At 35.0% G+C, this 15,870-nt stretch overlaps 1 protein-coding gene across 2 annotated transcripts in view; it reads left to right on the top strand.

Annotated features, from left to right (window-relative positions):
- Positions 1 to 15,870, top strand: part of SEPTIN7 (septin 7) — a 75,820-nt gene that overhangs the window by 49,607 nt on the left and 10,343 nt on the right. For both annotated transcript variants that reach the window (XM_024127341.3, XM_024127336.3), the window contains exons 7-10: positions 415 to 507; positions 1,395 to 1,491; positions 2,915 to 2,966; positions 8,472 to 8,597. In XM_024127341.3, coding sequence (XP_023983109.1) covers positions 415 to 507; positions 1,395 to 1,491; positions 2,915 to 2,966; positions 8,472 to 8,597 — 368 coding nt within the window. The remainder of the gene's footprint in view (positions 1 to 414; positions 508 to 1,394; positions 1,492 to 2,914; positions 2,967 to 8,471; positions 8,598 to 15,870) is intronic.

Genomic DNA, 15,870 nt, shown 5'->3' with positions numbered 1-15,870 from the left:
AAAAATTTTAGGTGAGTTTAAGCTTTGTTGATTCAGATGAATAAAACATTTGGTAAGAGTTTATCTAGAGGAAGTATCTCAGTCATTATAAATGATCTAAAGCCATTAGAGTAGAAATCAGCTAGAGAAAGCCCTTTCTGGGTTCTTACATCATTTTTAGAACTCTTTTGGTATTATAACCATATGACTTTAACACTTATGCAGTAATTGGAATGGTACTTTTATATATCAACTTTATGGTTAAAAAAAAGACTAGCATAGTACTTTGGTTTTAGATTATATTTTGCATCATTGAAAAACAGTAAAGGAACTGGAACTGAGGACTCAGGAATTTAAGAAGAGTGTAATAAAAATAAGGTTAATGTACTAAAATTATGTGTGATGCTCTTTTGCTGACTTCCTCTTTCATTTTAGATAATGAAAGAAATCCAAGAACATAAAATTAAAATATATGAATTCCCAGAGACAGATGATGAAGAAGAAAATAAGCTTGTTAAAAAGATAAAGGTAGGTTCATTCCTATACATATACTAAAATGTTTTAGGGACTTAAAAATACTATAATAGCTGCTGGAAAGACCAAAAATATCAGTGTTTTTAAACAGTTGACTTACAAAATAAATAGAGAGATTATTCAGTATTGAATTCAACTTTATGATTAACTTTGTTTGGCTATTATGTATCATAAAGCATTATATGGAATAGAGAGATGAATAACATAATTCTTGTCTTCATGTGGTTTTCAGTTAACTGATTTTATATTTTATAATTTTTCCCCCTAAAAACAGGTAATGGGAAAGAAAAGGGGGGGAGTAATAAGAAGGGAAAGGATTTGTTCTTAAGCACTGTTATGCTTAATCTTTGTTTTAAGAGACAAAAATATGTTTTCTTGTGTCCTTTCATAAGAATCAACCAAAAATCCATACCGACATAATTTTCTGTATTTTTAAATTATAGTGGTTTCTTAAGTATCCTGGACCTAAAAATAATGTACTGACTAATGGCATTCTCTGCCTCCAGGGCTGTTAGGGTTGGTTTGTGATCAGGTAGGCAAGCTAGCCACAAGCTAACTGCTAATATATTTTTTATCCTTTTTAATTTTTCCAATATGGGGCAGCTTCTTTTTGGAATGATGTTTTAACAAATAATTTGATCAGCATATGCCTTAGTATTCTTAAATTTTCAGTGAAAATATTTTATTTATTGTTTACATTGGTGACAATACCATATAATGGCATTTTACTAAATAGTAATTGAATGGCCTATAAAAATGAATGCAGAAACTGTCGGGGTAATAATTGTTTTTTGCTTATCTGTTGAGTAATGTAACTTCTTTATTCTTGAATTTGTGAGGACTACAGAGATATATTTGAACAAGAGTACTTTGTTTTATAGGACCGTTTACCTCTTGCTGTGGTAGGTAGTAATACTATCATTGAAGTTAATGGCAAAAGGGTCAGAGGAAGGCAGTATCCTTGGGGTGTTGCTGAAGGTAAGGTTTTCTTCAGTGAATGGCTTTCTATAAGATCTCACAAATGTGATTAAAAATATTTGTATTTATAGTGAGTAGTATGATATGCATACTGCATTGATATAGTCTAGATTTTCAAAGATAGTTCTGAATTCAATTTCATTGAGTCTCATTTCCTCAAGTTGCTCAGACCTTGTGTCCTACTAAGTCAGGCAAGTATGTGATAAATCTTAACGGTGTAGTACTTTAGAAGCCACTTGTCAGTACCCACCCTCCCACCTCTGCCTCACCATTAAGTCTATTCCTGTTTTTTTTGTTTGAAAACTTTTATAATGCAGGAGTTCTTTACGTGGGGACCAAAGATTGCTTCCAAGGGATCTAATAAACCTTCTGAAATTGAGAACAATTTTGGAGAAAAGGCCTGTCACTTTTATCTGAGTCTCAGATGGGTCTGGGACCCTCAAGAATGAGAACAACTGTCAGAAGCTCAATTAAAACATTCAGTTTCTTTTTCTAAGGACAGAAGTCACCTTTTTTGGCATCACATCTTTAGAGCAAAAAAATTTCATTATTAAGAGATCCTCTACTAATTTTTTAAGGAGTGTTAAACAACAATAAGATCTTAGTTATAGCATCAATTCTCAACAACCCTTCTTGGCAATAGACATGTTTCCCCAAATTTGTATTTATTATACTGGTTTTACTAATATTTAATCTTCTGTGTTATAGTAACTTGGAATCAAGATTTGAGTCTTGATTGTTCTATTTGTTGGTATTACTTTGAAAAATTCTGTAATTTTTAGAATATTTTCCAAGTTACTGTTGTTATCAGTGACTTTCCCGACCAGTGATACTGTGCTCATTCCCAGCTCTGTCATTGCCATGTAACCTTCAGTTGCTAAGCTGAGGCTTTAGAACTAGTACAGCCCTTAGAAATATGCACAGACGAAATTGCTTTGTATCTTTAGTTTTAGGTACCTCCCCCACCAAAGAGTTCTTTTAGTGATACATTTTTAAAAAATAAAGAACCTTAATGTTCTTGGCTCAAATTTTCATTCTGGTTACCTTAGGGAGGTTTTTCTAAAGTGATCCCTTGCTTCCCCCCAACACTGAACTTTTAAAATGCATTTTATTATGGAATAAATATATTTTCAACCAATAAAGAGAAATATATGATGTCCTCTTTCAAAATGTCAAAATTGTTTGCTTTTGGAGAGCTCATTTGTTAGGTTTATATTTTATCATTGAGGATTAAACTACAATAAAGTAGTTTAATCAGTCAACTGATGTGCCCTTAAATTAAGTACTATGTTACAGTGTTAAATCTTAATGAAAATTTGATCTAAGCTATTTTGCATATCCTCTCATTGTTGTTAACACCCAGTTTCCTTTGAAAAGACTGGGTTTAGTGGAAATAATGTATGTGATCTATTTTTTTTTATAGTTGAAAATGGTGAACATTGTGATTTTACAATTCTAAGAAATATGTTGATAAGGTAAGTGTGAGTAATGATGAAAATAACATAAATTTTTTCTTCCCCTAAATAAAATTAGAGTTAGACAGATTTAACTTTTTGTCTTCTATAAATTTAGCTAATTTAATGTGGTATCTTCGTTCTAGCACTGAAGTAAGCACTGCATGGAGACAACTTGGGTTATTTTGCCAAGGTTTTGAAGTCAAGAGCAAAAATACAAAATAGACTGTGTGGCTAGGGATATATAGGAAAATGGGTCTCTTGATCATTATACTTTGTGTTAAGGTTTAATACTGAAAGAGGTATGGAAAGTGGAAAGGAAAAGGCTTTTGCTCTTCTTTAATGTGAAAACTGTGGAAGGGAAGGCTAAGTTTTGGGTCAAAAACTTGACTTTGAGTATTTAAAAATACATAGCTTGGTAGCTGGTGAGTGGAGCGTTTTTGTTACGGGAACACTGTGAACAAAACTGATCTTCCTCCCAGGAGGGAAAACATTACTCCTAAATTGTACCTTGTGCACCTGATGGAAGAGAAGGAAAGCATGTGAGAACAGGACATTGAGGTTTTTCTGATTAGAGGACCAGGACCTGAATTAGAAAATCAGTAGCAGAGAGGAAATCCTGAAGAAAAAGTTGAAAAGAACCAGAGACATTAGTGGGCAAGGAACAGAAAGGGCATCAAAATGAACCTCAGTGTTTTCATGCTGAGATAAATTCCTTTCTCATGCCATTTCATACCCTTTTGCTACTTCTCTCCTCTCTCATCTTGCTTGCTTCTCCAAACCCTCACTATGTAGTGTTCTCTTCAACCTCCAGTTTTAGATGGCCATCTTAAGTTGGTGTCTGTTCATTTTCATACTATCCACTTTCCCAAAACACAGGAATCTCTTTAGCTATGTTGAAGTAGTAACATGCATATTGATGATAAATGGAAATCATGGAACAAGAATAAGATCAGATCATTCTTAAAAGTGGGGGAAAATATGAGTCAAACTGCTACCTCAAGAAATATACAGGAGATGAAAGTGAATTTTGAAATCAAAGAGATTGCCATGTAATTGGTTTTTCTCAAAAGAGCTCATGACAAGGTGTTTTGGTAGAAAGTGGATGATGGAGTTAATTCAGCCATTGGGGTTGCCGTGCCTCACACAGTGGGAGAAGAGCAAATGCATATGAAAGGGTGGTCACCTCTTGGTTTTGAGAATACAACACTTCAGGTTCTTTTACGAACTCTTTCCTTTCACTTCCATTTTTAAGATGTGACCTCAGAAGAACTAATAATCTCTTATGACATTATATATGTAAGGAATGTTTCGTAAGTATTAATTGCCAGTACATTCCCTCTGATTTTATTCTTTTCCTCAATTTTAAATCTATGCTGCTTGTCTAGTGCCTGACACAATGATATTCTGTAACTTTGTCTTATGTGTTTTTAAAATATGCAATCAGTAATTGCCTATATACCTAAAATACTATAGAAAGGAAGGCTAGTTACTGAGTCAGAAGCTAGACTTAGAACATTTGAAGGTACACAGTGACATCTGGTGAGTGGGACTCACTAGTATGGAAGCATTATAAGCAGGAAGGACCATTCCTGCAGGAAGATTTAGTACAGGAAAGCAACAGGACAATCATACATGTATGAAAATATAAAAAATTCTAAAGTTATGTAATATATAAGTAGATGTGTGCGTGATGAGGTTGCTTAGATGTATTAAAGAAACTCAGAGTAAGTGGTAAGTGGTATATTATCATGGAGTGGGTCAGATAGGAAGAGATTCATGGAAATAGATGCCTTAAGATGGATTAGGATAAATATAGTCATTAAATGTTTATTTGTGGGATTGGGAGTGGTCCTACTTAACATTTTTAACAAGTAGGATGAAGATATTGGCTTCGGCTCCTTGAGGTAGATGATTAGGCAATTTTGCTTAATAAAAAATTCATTTATTTGTTAAATTTGCTTTAGCACACTTGTTTTTCTTTCCTAAGGCATAAATGTTCACATGCTAGATGTTCATTTGGCTTCTTAACACAATTTTTCATTTATAGTCTTTGAGACGTGTAAAACATCCTTGATAAGTATGCTTTGAAAATGGTAAGCTTAGGAATATTTTACATTATTGCTTTTCCTTTTAAGTTCGGAGGAGAGATGAGAAAGATATATATATTAGGTAGTTCATGTCTTTATGATAAAGGCACCTAGTGGATATTTAATAAATACATGAAGGAAATATCAATGCCAGTGTTCCATATGTCTGTAAGTTCCAAGTAATTGAAATCCTGCAGGTTAAATTTAGGAGTAGTGGTTGCTTCTAAGAAAGGTTCAAGTTCAAAGCTGTGTCACTTTGCTAATTAAGAGAACTAGCTGTTGCAGGCAAACCAAGGAAGACAATGGAACCTCAGAAGAACTAATAATCTCTTATGACATTATATATGTAAGGAATGTTTCATAAGTATTAATTGCCAGTACATTCCCTCTGATTTTATTCTTTTCCTCAATTTTAAATCTATGCTGCTTGTCTAGTGCCTGACACAATGATATTCTGTAACTTTGTCTTATGTGTTTTTAAAATATGCAATCAGTAATTGCCTATATACCTAAAATACTATAGAAAGGAAGGCTAGTTACTGAGTCAGAAGCTAGACTTAGAACATTTGAAGGTACACAGTGACATCTGGTGAGTGGGACTCACTAGTATGGAAGCATTATAAGCAGGAAGGACCATTCCTGCAGGAAGATTTAGTACAGGAAAGCAACAGGACAATCATACATGTATGAAAATATAAAAAATTCTAAAGTTATGTAATATATAAGTAGATGTGTGCGTGATGAGGTTGCTTAGATGTATTAAAGAAACTCAGAGTAAGTGGTAAGTGGTATATTATCATGGAGTGGGTCAGATAGGAAGAGATTCATGGAAATAGATGCCTTAAGATGGATTAGGATAAATATAGTCATTAAATGTTTATTTGTGGGATTGGGAGTGGTCCTACTTAACATTTTTAACAAGTAGGATGAAGATATTGGCTTCGGCTCCTTGAGGTAGATGATTAGGCAATTTTGCTTAATAAAAAATTCATTTATTTGTTAAATTTGCTTTAGCACACTTGTTTTTCTTTCCTAAGGCATAAATGTTCACATGCTAGATGTTCATTTGGCTTCTTAACACAATTTTTCATTTATAGTCTTTGAGACGTGTAAAACATCCTTGATAAGTATGCTTTGAAAATGGTAAGCTTAGGAATATTTTACATTATTGCTTTTCCTTTTAAGTTCGGAGGAGAGATGAGAAAGATATATATATTAGGTAGTTCATGTCTTTATGATAAAGGCACCTAGTGGATATTTAATAAATACATGAAGGAAATATCAATGCCAGTGTTCCATATGTCTGTAAGTTCCAAGTAATTGAAATCCTGCAGGTTAAATTTAGGAGTAGTGGTTGCTTCTAAGAAAGGTTCAAGTTCAAAGCTGTGTCACTTTGCTAATTAAGAGAACTAGCTGTTGCAGGCAAACCAAGGAAGACAATGGAAAGAGGAAAACTTGATAAAAATAGTTTCAGGGTGTGGCAGTGGACAGTGCAGAAATCAAATAGGAAAGGAAGGAAAACAAAAGGAGAGAAGAGAGTGCTTTGTTATCAGCAATAAGAAATGGAAAAGATGAATAAATTCCAGAAACTGTGGAGAAAACTATATTACTAATTAATTATTTTCAGAATGGAGGAATGGGTTGATTTTTAAAAGGATAAAGTAAAATATTTAAGTAAGTGGAAATAAAGATTTCTATAGCCTGAAAAATACCAGAACCAGGTAATCATAAAGAAAGTTATTTTAGTGAAAGGGAAGAATATTTCACTATCTAAAATGTTGATGACATTAACAAAAACAGTTTAACAACTAGTTAATAAGTCCACCTTATTTTTATTTTATACATCTTGTATTTCAGCTACTAAAGTACTTTACCTCAGGTCCTTTAGTTATTTTTCAGTGATTCATTGATGAGATAATATATAATATTTTTAAATTACAAGAAGATTGTTTCATATTGGCATAGTTATTGTTCTCTGCTTAGAGAGACTGATAACAGTAATTCTAGAAAGTCAACAGTGTTTATCATAGCTCAGCTTCAAATCAGTTCTTTTTAAAGGGCCCATTATGTGCTATCTGTGGCAAGAGTACAAAAGGTGATGGCATGTTTTTTGTAAAAGGGGGTGTTTACAATATAGTTGAAAACATTATGTGGTATCACCTATAACATATACTGGTACCAAAAAAATGACTGATAGCCAAGGAGAAAGTTGTCCTGGGTTAGAGTGGTTTGACTTCGAGACTGCAAAGAGAGCTCCCAAAGCAGTAGAATTCTGAAGTTTGAGAGTCAGTGACAAATTAACATGAACTATTCAGTCCCAGTCATTGGATATGCTAGGAGTAAGGAACTGTCTGACTTGACTGAAGTACAGAAGGATAGAGCTTTAGGTGTAACTCTAGTGGCCATAGAGAGGATATATTCATCAAGGGACAGAGTATAAAGGGAGATGAGGCTTGTGGAAAACCCAGTCTTAGAAATAGGAGGAGTTAAACTATCAGAAAACTGCATGGAAATGTCCAATACTAGGTGAATCAGAGTAATTGAACATCACATTCTGTTTACAAAAGGGAAAGTAGTAGTAACTGTTTCCTGGATATCAGGAAGAGTAAATACAGAATAACACCTTTATGTTTGTCTCCCATAAGGGGATTTTGGTAAAGTGGTGGAGATGAAAGATGGGGGATTGCAGGTGCAGGAATGGATGATGAGAAAAAGGAAGATCAAATGATACAGAGTACTCCCACACCACGTTTTTCCAAAAACACTGCTGCATTGGTAAAGGATACCGTAGAGCAGCTCAGGGAGTCTTCTAGCATCTTGAAACATTAAGGAATGTTGAAATTGTCTCATGTATTGTATTGTTGTCTCCTATGGATTGATTTTATGTATGATAGATATGCTATGAGCAGACATTCATTTAACCAAAATACCACATTTACTGGACAATTTGAGTAAACAGAAATTTACTCAAAATTAAAATTCCCCAGTTTGCATCCAACTTGATATGTGATTTAAAGTGTCCCTATGTATCACCTGAATAAAAACTCAAATATTAATAATATTGCTAAAAGGAAAGCAATTTCTTTTGCTTTATGAACTTTAGTCAGAGCTAACCTACTTTTCCTTCTCTAGTAAAATAAAATATATACTAAAAAGGTAAATACTCTTCTCTAGAAATGTCATTCTTTAGTAACTGCTTTGAGAGGATTTATGCTCCTAAACTTTCATCTGGAACCTACTTTTCCATTGGTGTCAAGTTAGCTCATTGTGTCTTACTCTGCCTTACATGTGAATGAAGACAGATGAATGCCATCTTCCTTAAGAATAGACTTTTGCTCATTTTAAGTCTGAAATTTTTGTTTTGCTAAAATTTAGAATTTACACCAAAGCTTTCTTAATAGACGCAAACTCTTGATGTGTCATTTATTTATGACAGAACACACATGCAGGACTTGAAAGATGTCACTAATAATGTACACTATGAGAACTACCGGAGCAGAAAACTGGCAGCTGTGACTTATAATGGAGTTGATAATAACAAGAATAAAGGGCAGCTTACTAAGTAAGTATACATTGTTTCCTCCAGAAAAGGTATTATTTATGTAGTAAATAATCATATTGTTTCATCAAATTCCTCTTGGCTACTCAATAGAAAATTGGGATAATGTTCTATAGGTACAACAGCCAAATTTATATTGTCAAGCTTTGTTTGTTGGAGGAAGTGTAGTTTTATAACCTTGTCCCTTAAGTGAAAGAGCCATGCATTCTCTTCTGGTCTTTGCCATCATCTTAATCTACATAACACATTTAATCGATCCCCAATTAGAAATCAAATAGCTCCTTCAGCATTTTTTTTTTTAAGGGAAGAGAACAGTTTCTCCCAAGTAACCCTTAAACCCATTTTACTCTTAAGATAAACATACCATAGTCTCTTTAAGGAGACTAAACATAGAGCTTCTACCGTTTATTATGTCTTTTTAAAATAAACCATTTTGGGAGCAGAGTATTTACTGGAAGATTATATAGAAATAAGGGACAGGACCAAACAAAAGGAACATTTAATTATTGTAGTCTTGGTTACCTTTTCTATTCCTATTGTGTATTTCCAGGGAGTAAATTAGCTGGAGTTTGGATTTCTTCTGTTGGTTGTTAGAGTGGTGTGAGTGACTCCTGAGTGTATAACTTCACCCACCCGAGCTAGTATATTCAAGATGTGGTTTTATGATGGTGTAGGGAAAAGAGATGTGTGAGGAGGCTGGTGAGTTAGCTGGTATAGACTTGGTAACCATGTCTGTTCCCTGTTTTTCCTTTATTTGGGGTTGTTGAAGACCGTAAGTATTACGAAAACTATTTTAACAGCGTATGTACATTTTTAGCCAGGTGTTATGTATTGATACTATTAGAGGGTAATCCTGAAGGATCATCTGCATAATAAATAAGGGAAGCAAGTTCTCAAAGTAGCAATACTGTGTTATGGTGGTCAGCATTCCTTATAATGGAAGAGAAAAATGTTCCTTTTTGCTTTTTTAGTTATGTCTCCGCAGTGGCCCTAAATTCCATAAGAAAGTGCAGAAAGCATTAATAATCATTGGCAGAGTCACAAGCAGTTCTCTTTTAAAACTGATCTTGGACCTAACTCTGCGTTTATTTTCTTCATGATGTTTGGGTTGTAGCCCCTAATCTCTTTCTTAATTTTGAATTTCTTCTTACACTATTATTAGCGTGCTTATTTGAGGAACTTTATTGATCAGTTTCTAGATTTTCTGGCTTTAGAGATCTCCCGAGAGCAATTGCTTTTTTTTTAAAATTAATTTATTTATTTTTGGCTGCGTTGGGTCTTTGTTGCTGCACTCTGACTTTCTCTAGTTGCAGAGAGTGGGGGCTGCTCTTCTTTGCAGTGGGTGGGCTTCTCATTGCGGAGCATGGGCTCTCTAGTGCAGGCTCAGTAGTTGTGGTGCACGGGCTTAGTTGCTCCGCGGCATGTGAGATCTTCCCGGACTAGAGCTTGAACCCGAGTCCCCTGCATTGGCAGGTGGATTCTTAACCACTGTGCCACCAGGGAAGTCCCAGAGTAATTGGTAAAAATGTAAATTTCTAGACTCAATCATTATCAAGAGATTCAGATTCAGTACATGTGGGATGGGCCTGAGAGTTTGTATTTTTAATGGGCACCCTAGATGATTTTTTTGGTTTTTGGGGGTTTTTTTTTGGCCGTGCCGCACAGCACGTGGGATCTTAGTTCCCCAGCCAGGGATCAAACCTATGCCCCCTGTAGTGGAAGTGTGGAGTCCTAACCGCTGGACCGCCAGGGAATCCAGCCCCTCCCCCCCGACCCCCGTCCTTTTTTTTTTTTTTAACCCTTAATGGTTTCGATATAGGTGATTAGTAACGCATGCTTTGCAAAACTGACTTCTAGGAATTTACTACTGCTATTTTAAAAATTGACTTTTTTAAATATTTAAAATACAAGATTCTACTTGAGGTAAGGTTCAGTGCATGAAAAAAGGCAACGTTTTTAATCTATTTCTTTTTAGCAGAATTTGTATCAAACAACTATTATTTAGCACAGAAATATAAAGATCCATCATAGTGAATATTGTTCATAAAATTGAATCCATTTTAAATGCATTTCATAGTTTATGGACTTTTTAACTGTTTAAAAGAAAAACACACAATTAAAGCCACTGGTAATTTTATAAGATGTTAAAGGGAAATGTACTGTCAGTACATATCTTTCATTAAATGCGTACATTAAGCGTATGCACTTAATGTTCGATTTTTTTCTTTTAAACATTTGTTAATGTGCTAGAAATAAGGAATTTTTTTTTCCATAGTTCGAATTTAAGTCTTTTAAAATAGTGCTATTGGGATATTTTTTACTGTTGGATGCAGGTAAGGTAATTCAGAGAAAAATAGTGAACCTTATAGTGTTGTTAAAAATTCTGCTGCATATACAGAATTCTAATGTGGATTACTTGAGTTAAACTATAACCCAGGTGAAAACATGAAAAGTAGGATTCTATTGGAAATGTATTTCTTAATGAGATGAATCATGTCTAAACTTTGCCTATGAAAATAATAAAAAAGTTTGTACTGCTAAAAAGCAGATTGCCCCAGGAGTTAGTATATTATTTAATTTTACTTTAAGTAATAGAAAAATAAATATTTTTGAAGATTGAACCAACTGGGGAATGGTTGTAATTAGAACAGGTATTGATAATATGATTTGTTAAATAGGTTTTTACTGCTTTATTGAATGATACATTCTGAATCTGAAAGAAGTCACTTGGAATTTTTATCCTTTGATTGTATCTAGTATTGTCTTGAAAATGTTAGCTGTTCATTCCAGTTGAATTTTTGGGGAAAAAAAAATTAGTACCAGCAATTTATGGTGCTTTAGCCAATGTAAGGTGCCTTTCTTTATAGCTATGGACCCATCCACAGATAACTGAAAAGAATGGCTAATATTTAAATATGTAAAGTAAGCAAATGTGAGTCTGGGCTTCTTATTGATGTTCTATTTTTATTGCTCCCATGGGACTTTTTTCTCCCTAGCAATGCATCCTTTGATAATGGTGGCACGGAGAGATTGAGGTTTCAGGGAGCTCAGAGTGGAAAAGGTAAAGTCATTAAACAGAAATTGCCAGTTCTCCAGCCACCTCCCTTTGCTATATATCTTAATTCAGAGCATCCTGACAGGGACCCAAATACCATGTTTCTAACACCTAACACCACACCATGCCCTTAATAGAAACATGTTTAATACTTGGAGATACACTCTTACAGGTTTATGTTATAGTGTTTGATTAATCATTGAAAGAGACTTCTCTCTTGTCACCTGGAGGTTTCATATCTTCAGGTAGTGTACCTTAGTAAGGGATAGGTAAGAAGGAGTAGGTCTTGCTTCTGTAATGTGAGAAATGGACTGTTAACTTGGAAATTTTCAGGCAGATCACTTTAGGCAAAACTTTGCATGGAAGTTGAGGATCTGGAAATTGATTCTCTTAAAACTGCACAGACTCAAGTAACGCTCTTCATATAAATAGAGACCTCAGTTTGAAGACCACTGAACTTCGGTCCCTTAAAAAAAAAAAGTGGTCATTTTATCACTTTCTTTATTACTTCGTATGGTCTCTAAACAGCATCTGCAGGGAATTTGAGAAAGAAATAAACTTGCGAATAAGGTCATTTATTCATCTGATTGCTGATGGACCTGTGTTTTTTAATTGTTCTTATACAATATATAGACATATACATACACATACAGATATACATCTATTTAAAATTTATAGTTACATTAACCTTTGGCAGTGTACGCTCCACAGAGTGCTAATTACACTTGGTTTTAGAATATAAGTTAATTTTTTTTAATGTTAAGCATAAAGTAGATTAATTTATCTTATATTTAATTTTCGGAGCCAGTTTTGGACGGACTGTAGAGTGTACTGAACCATGGGTTAAAAGTAAAAATATTTGGTATTTGGTTTATATGTTTCAAAATGTGCCTTTCTGTTATGTTAGTGGTCCTCGACATCACATTGTATACCTTAAACTGAGACAATATTATATGTCAATTATATCTCAGTAAAGCTGGGGACAAAACCCAAGATTTTGATTATATGGTTAAAATCTGAAACATAGCTGAGCTTGTCTCATCAAATACTGATTTGTCTCAAGGCTGGAGTCTGGAAAAGTGAGCTCTATTCTTAGCAGCTGTTCAGGTATTACTTGTGTTTGGCAAAGAAAATATCAAGTCATTTGTTTTCCTCAGGGAGAGTATATTGTGCCCACCCCTGTCCGGAGGGTGGAGGATGGTTAGAAGTAACAGAAAGGGAGGTCAGGTTCCAAATTAAAAGAGATTCAACAAGGTTGTAAAGGAAAGTGGAGAATTAACCATGTCAAGATTGCAGATCTCTTAAAGTAATCCCCAGTAAGGGGAGGGGTATCCTTTTTTGTTCAACATGCTTTTTTAAAGTTTTACTTGCTTCTTCCTTCGTGGACTTCCTTACATCTTTTACAGGCATACCTTGTTTTATTGCACTTTGCTTTCTTACACTTCGCAGATAATGTGTTTTTTACAAATTGAAGGTTTGTGGCATCAAGCAAATCTGTCTTTGCCATTTTCCCACCGGCATTTGCTTTCTTCACGTCTCTGTGTTACATTGGTAATTCTCACAATGTTTTAAACCAGGGTTCCCCAACCCCTGGGCCGCGGACTGGTATCGATCCATGGCCTGTTAGGAACCGGGCCGCACAGCAGGAGGTGAGCAGCGGGCAAGCAAAGCTTCATCTGCTGCTCCCCATCGCTCCCTATTGCTTTGTGTTACCACCTGAACAACCCCACCCACCCACCCACCAAGTCTGTGGAAAAATTGTCTTCCACAAAACCGGTCCCTGGTGCCGAAAAGGTTTGGGGACCACTGTTTTAAACTTTATTATTATTATATTTGTTATGTTGATCTGTAATCAGTGATCTTTGATGTTCCTACTACGACTCTCTAAAGGCTCAGATGACAACAGTTAGCATTCTTCAGCAATAACATATTTTTCAATGAAGGTATATACATTGTTTTCTAATACATAATGCTGCTGGCACATCTAATAGACTACAGTGTAATGTAAACATAACTTTTATATGCCCTGAGAAGCCAAAAAACTTGTGTGACTCACTTTATTTCTGTATCTGTTCTGCTTTATTGAGGTGGTCAAGTTGGAGTTACCTCTTTCCCATATGTTAATTTTATTTTTGTTTTCTACAGCCTTCTCCATCTGTAGTCTTGGGAAAACTCTATGGATAACTGAATTCCTATAAATGACTGAAAATACAGGTTTCTAAAGGTTAATCCTCAGAACTCTTGGTACATGACAAAGTTTTCATTGATCTAAAGAGATATAAAGACAATTTTCTGAAATTTGTCCCAAGTTTTTCCAAACAAAAGTAATTTATTCACTTATATCTTTTACTCTTGTTCATGTGTCCTTTCATGAAAATATAATGATAGTATTGTTTTATTTACCTTTATTTTTTAACACTCTCACTTGGCAAAATGCTGGTAACTGTTGTTTCCCAGAATGTTTGGAAATTTTTGTTGCTTTTTGAAATTCTTATTTTTAGTGAAATTCCTTTGGAAAATTTTGTATGAAAATTGCTACATGTCTGTATACATAGTGACCTACCACACCACTGAAGCAAAAATATGTAAATGTACTTGCTTAATGAGTTCTTCAGGAAAGACCACACATAATTTAAATGAAATGTGGTTGTCTTTCCATTACACTCAAAATGTGGGTCATGTAAGACAACCACAGTAGGGCCTTACTGGGTCAGCCTTAAGTGTGGTCCTTGCTGTGATTCTATTGTTGGTCACATGAAAAGGGTAAGTCATCTGGTGGCTTTCAGGAACTGTCACCCCTTGAATAGATCCCTAAAAGGAGCTAAGTTATATCTTTGGGGATTTAATGTGCTGTTCAGGTTATATTGTAGCCTTTTTAAAAAAATTTTTTTACCAGGTCTTTTCATTTTTTTTGACTGAGTTGCTTTAAATTTCTCTGACAAGTTTAAGTTTATAAGCTTTAGCTTATCTACATGTGTGAAGTAGAGTTTTCATTAAAAAGCAGGCAGGTAATTATATAATTTAAATTGTTTTTCTAGTCACCTAATAAAAAAACTTACACTTGAAAAGAAAAATGTGACGACAAAAAGAGATCCTTTTTCCAGGATCATACACCAAGATCAAGTGGGATATATCCCAGGGATGCAAGGATTCTTCAATATACACAAATCAATCAATGTGATACACCGTATTAAGATCAGAAAGAGAAATTAAGGAAACAATCCCATTCACCATTGCAACAAAAAGAATAAAATACCTAGGAATAAACCTACCTAAGGAGACAGAAGACCTGTATGCAGAAAACTGTAAGACACTGATGAAAGAGATCAAAGATGACACAAAGAGATTGAGAGATATACCATGTTCTTAGATTGGAAGAATCAATATTGTGAAGATGACTATACTACCCAAAGCAGTCTACAGATTCAATGCAATCCCTGTCAAATTACCAATGGCATTTTTTACAGAACTAGAACAAAATATCTTAAAATTTGTATGGAGACACAAAAGACCCCGAATAGCCAAAGCAATCTTGAGGGAAAAAAGCAGAGCTGGAGGAACCAGACTCCCTGACTTCAGACTATACTACAAAGCTACAGTAATCAAGACAATGTGGTGCTGGCACAAAAACAAATACAGATCAATGGAACAGGATAGAAAGCCCAGAGATAAACCCATGCACCTATGGTCAACTAATCTATGATAAAGGAGGCAAGGCAAGGATATACAATGGAGGAAAGACAGTATCTTCAATAAGTGGTGCTGGGAAAACTGGACAGCTACATGTAAAAGAATGAAATTAGAACACTCCCTAACACCATACACAATAATAAAATGGATTAGAGACCTAAATGTAAGACCGGACAGTATAAAACTCTTCGAGGGGGCTTCCCTGGTGGCGCAGTGGTTGAGAGTCCGCCTGCCAATGCAGGGGATGCGGGTTCGTGCCCCAGTTCTGGAGGATCCCACATGCCGCGGAGCGGCTAGGCCCGTGAGCCATGGCCGCTGAGCCTGCACGTCCGGAGCCTGTGCTCCACAACGGGAGAGGCCACAACAGTGAGAGGCCCGCGTACTGCAAAACAAAAACAAAAACAAAAATCCTCTTAGAGGAAAACATAGGAAGAACAGTCTTTGACATAAATCACAGCAAGATCTTTTTCGATCCACCTCCTAGAGTAATGGAAATAAAAACAAAAATAAACAAATGGGACCTAATGGAAC

The sequence above is a fragment of the Physeter macrocephalus genome, chromosome 5 (genome assembly GCF_002837175.3).
Source record: "Physeter macrocephalus isolate SW-GA chromosome 5, ASM283717v5, whole genome shotgun sequence".
Classification (NCBI taxonomy): domain Eukaryota; kingdom Metazoa; phylum Chordata; class Mammalia; order Artiodactyla; family Physeteridae; genus Physeter; species Physeter macrocephalus.
Note: the sequence above shows the minus strand (reverse complement) of the source record. Positions and strands in the feature narration are given on the sequence as shown.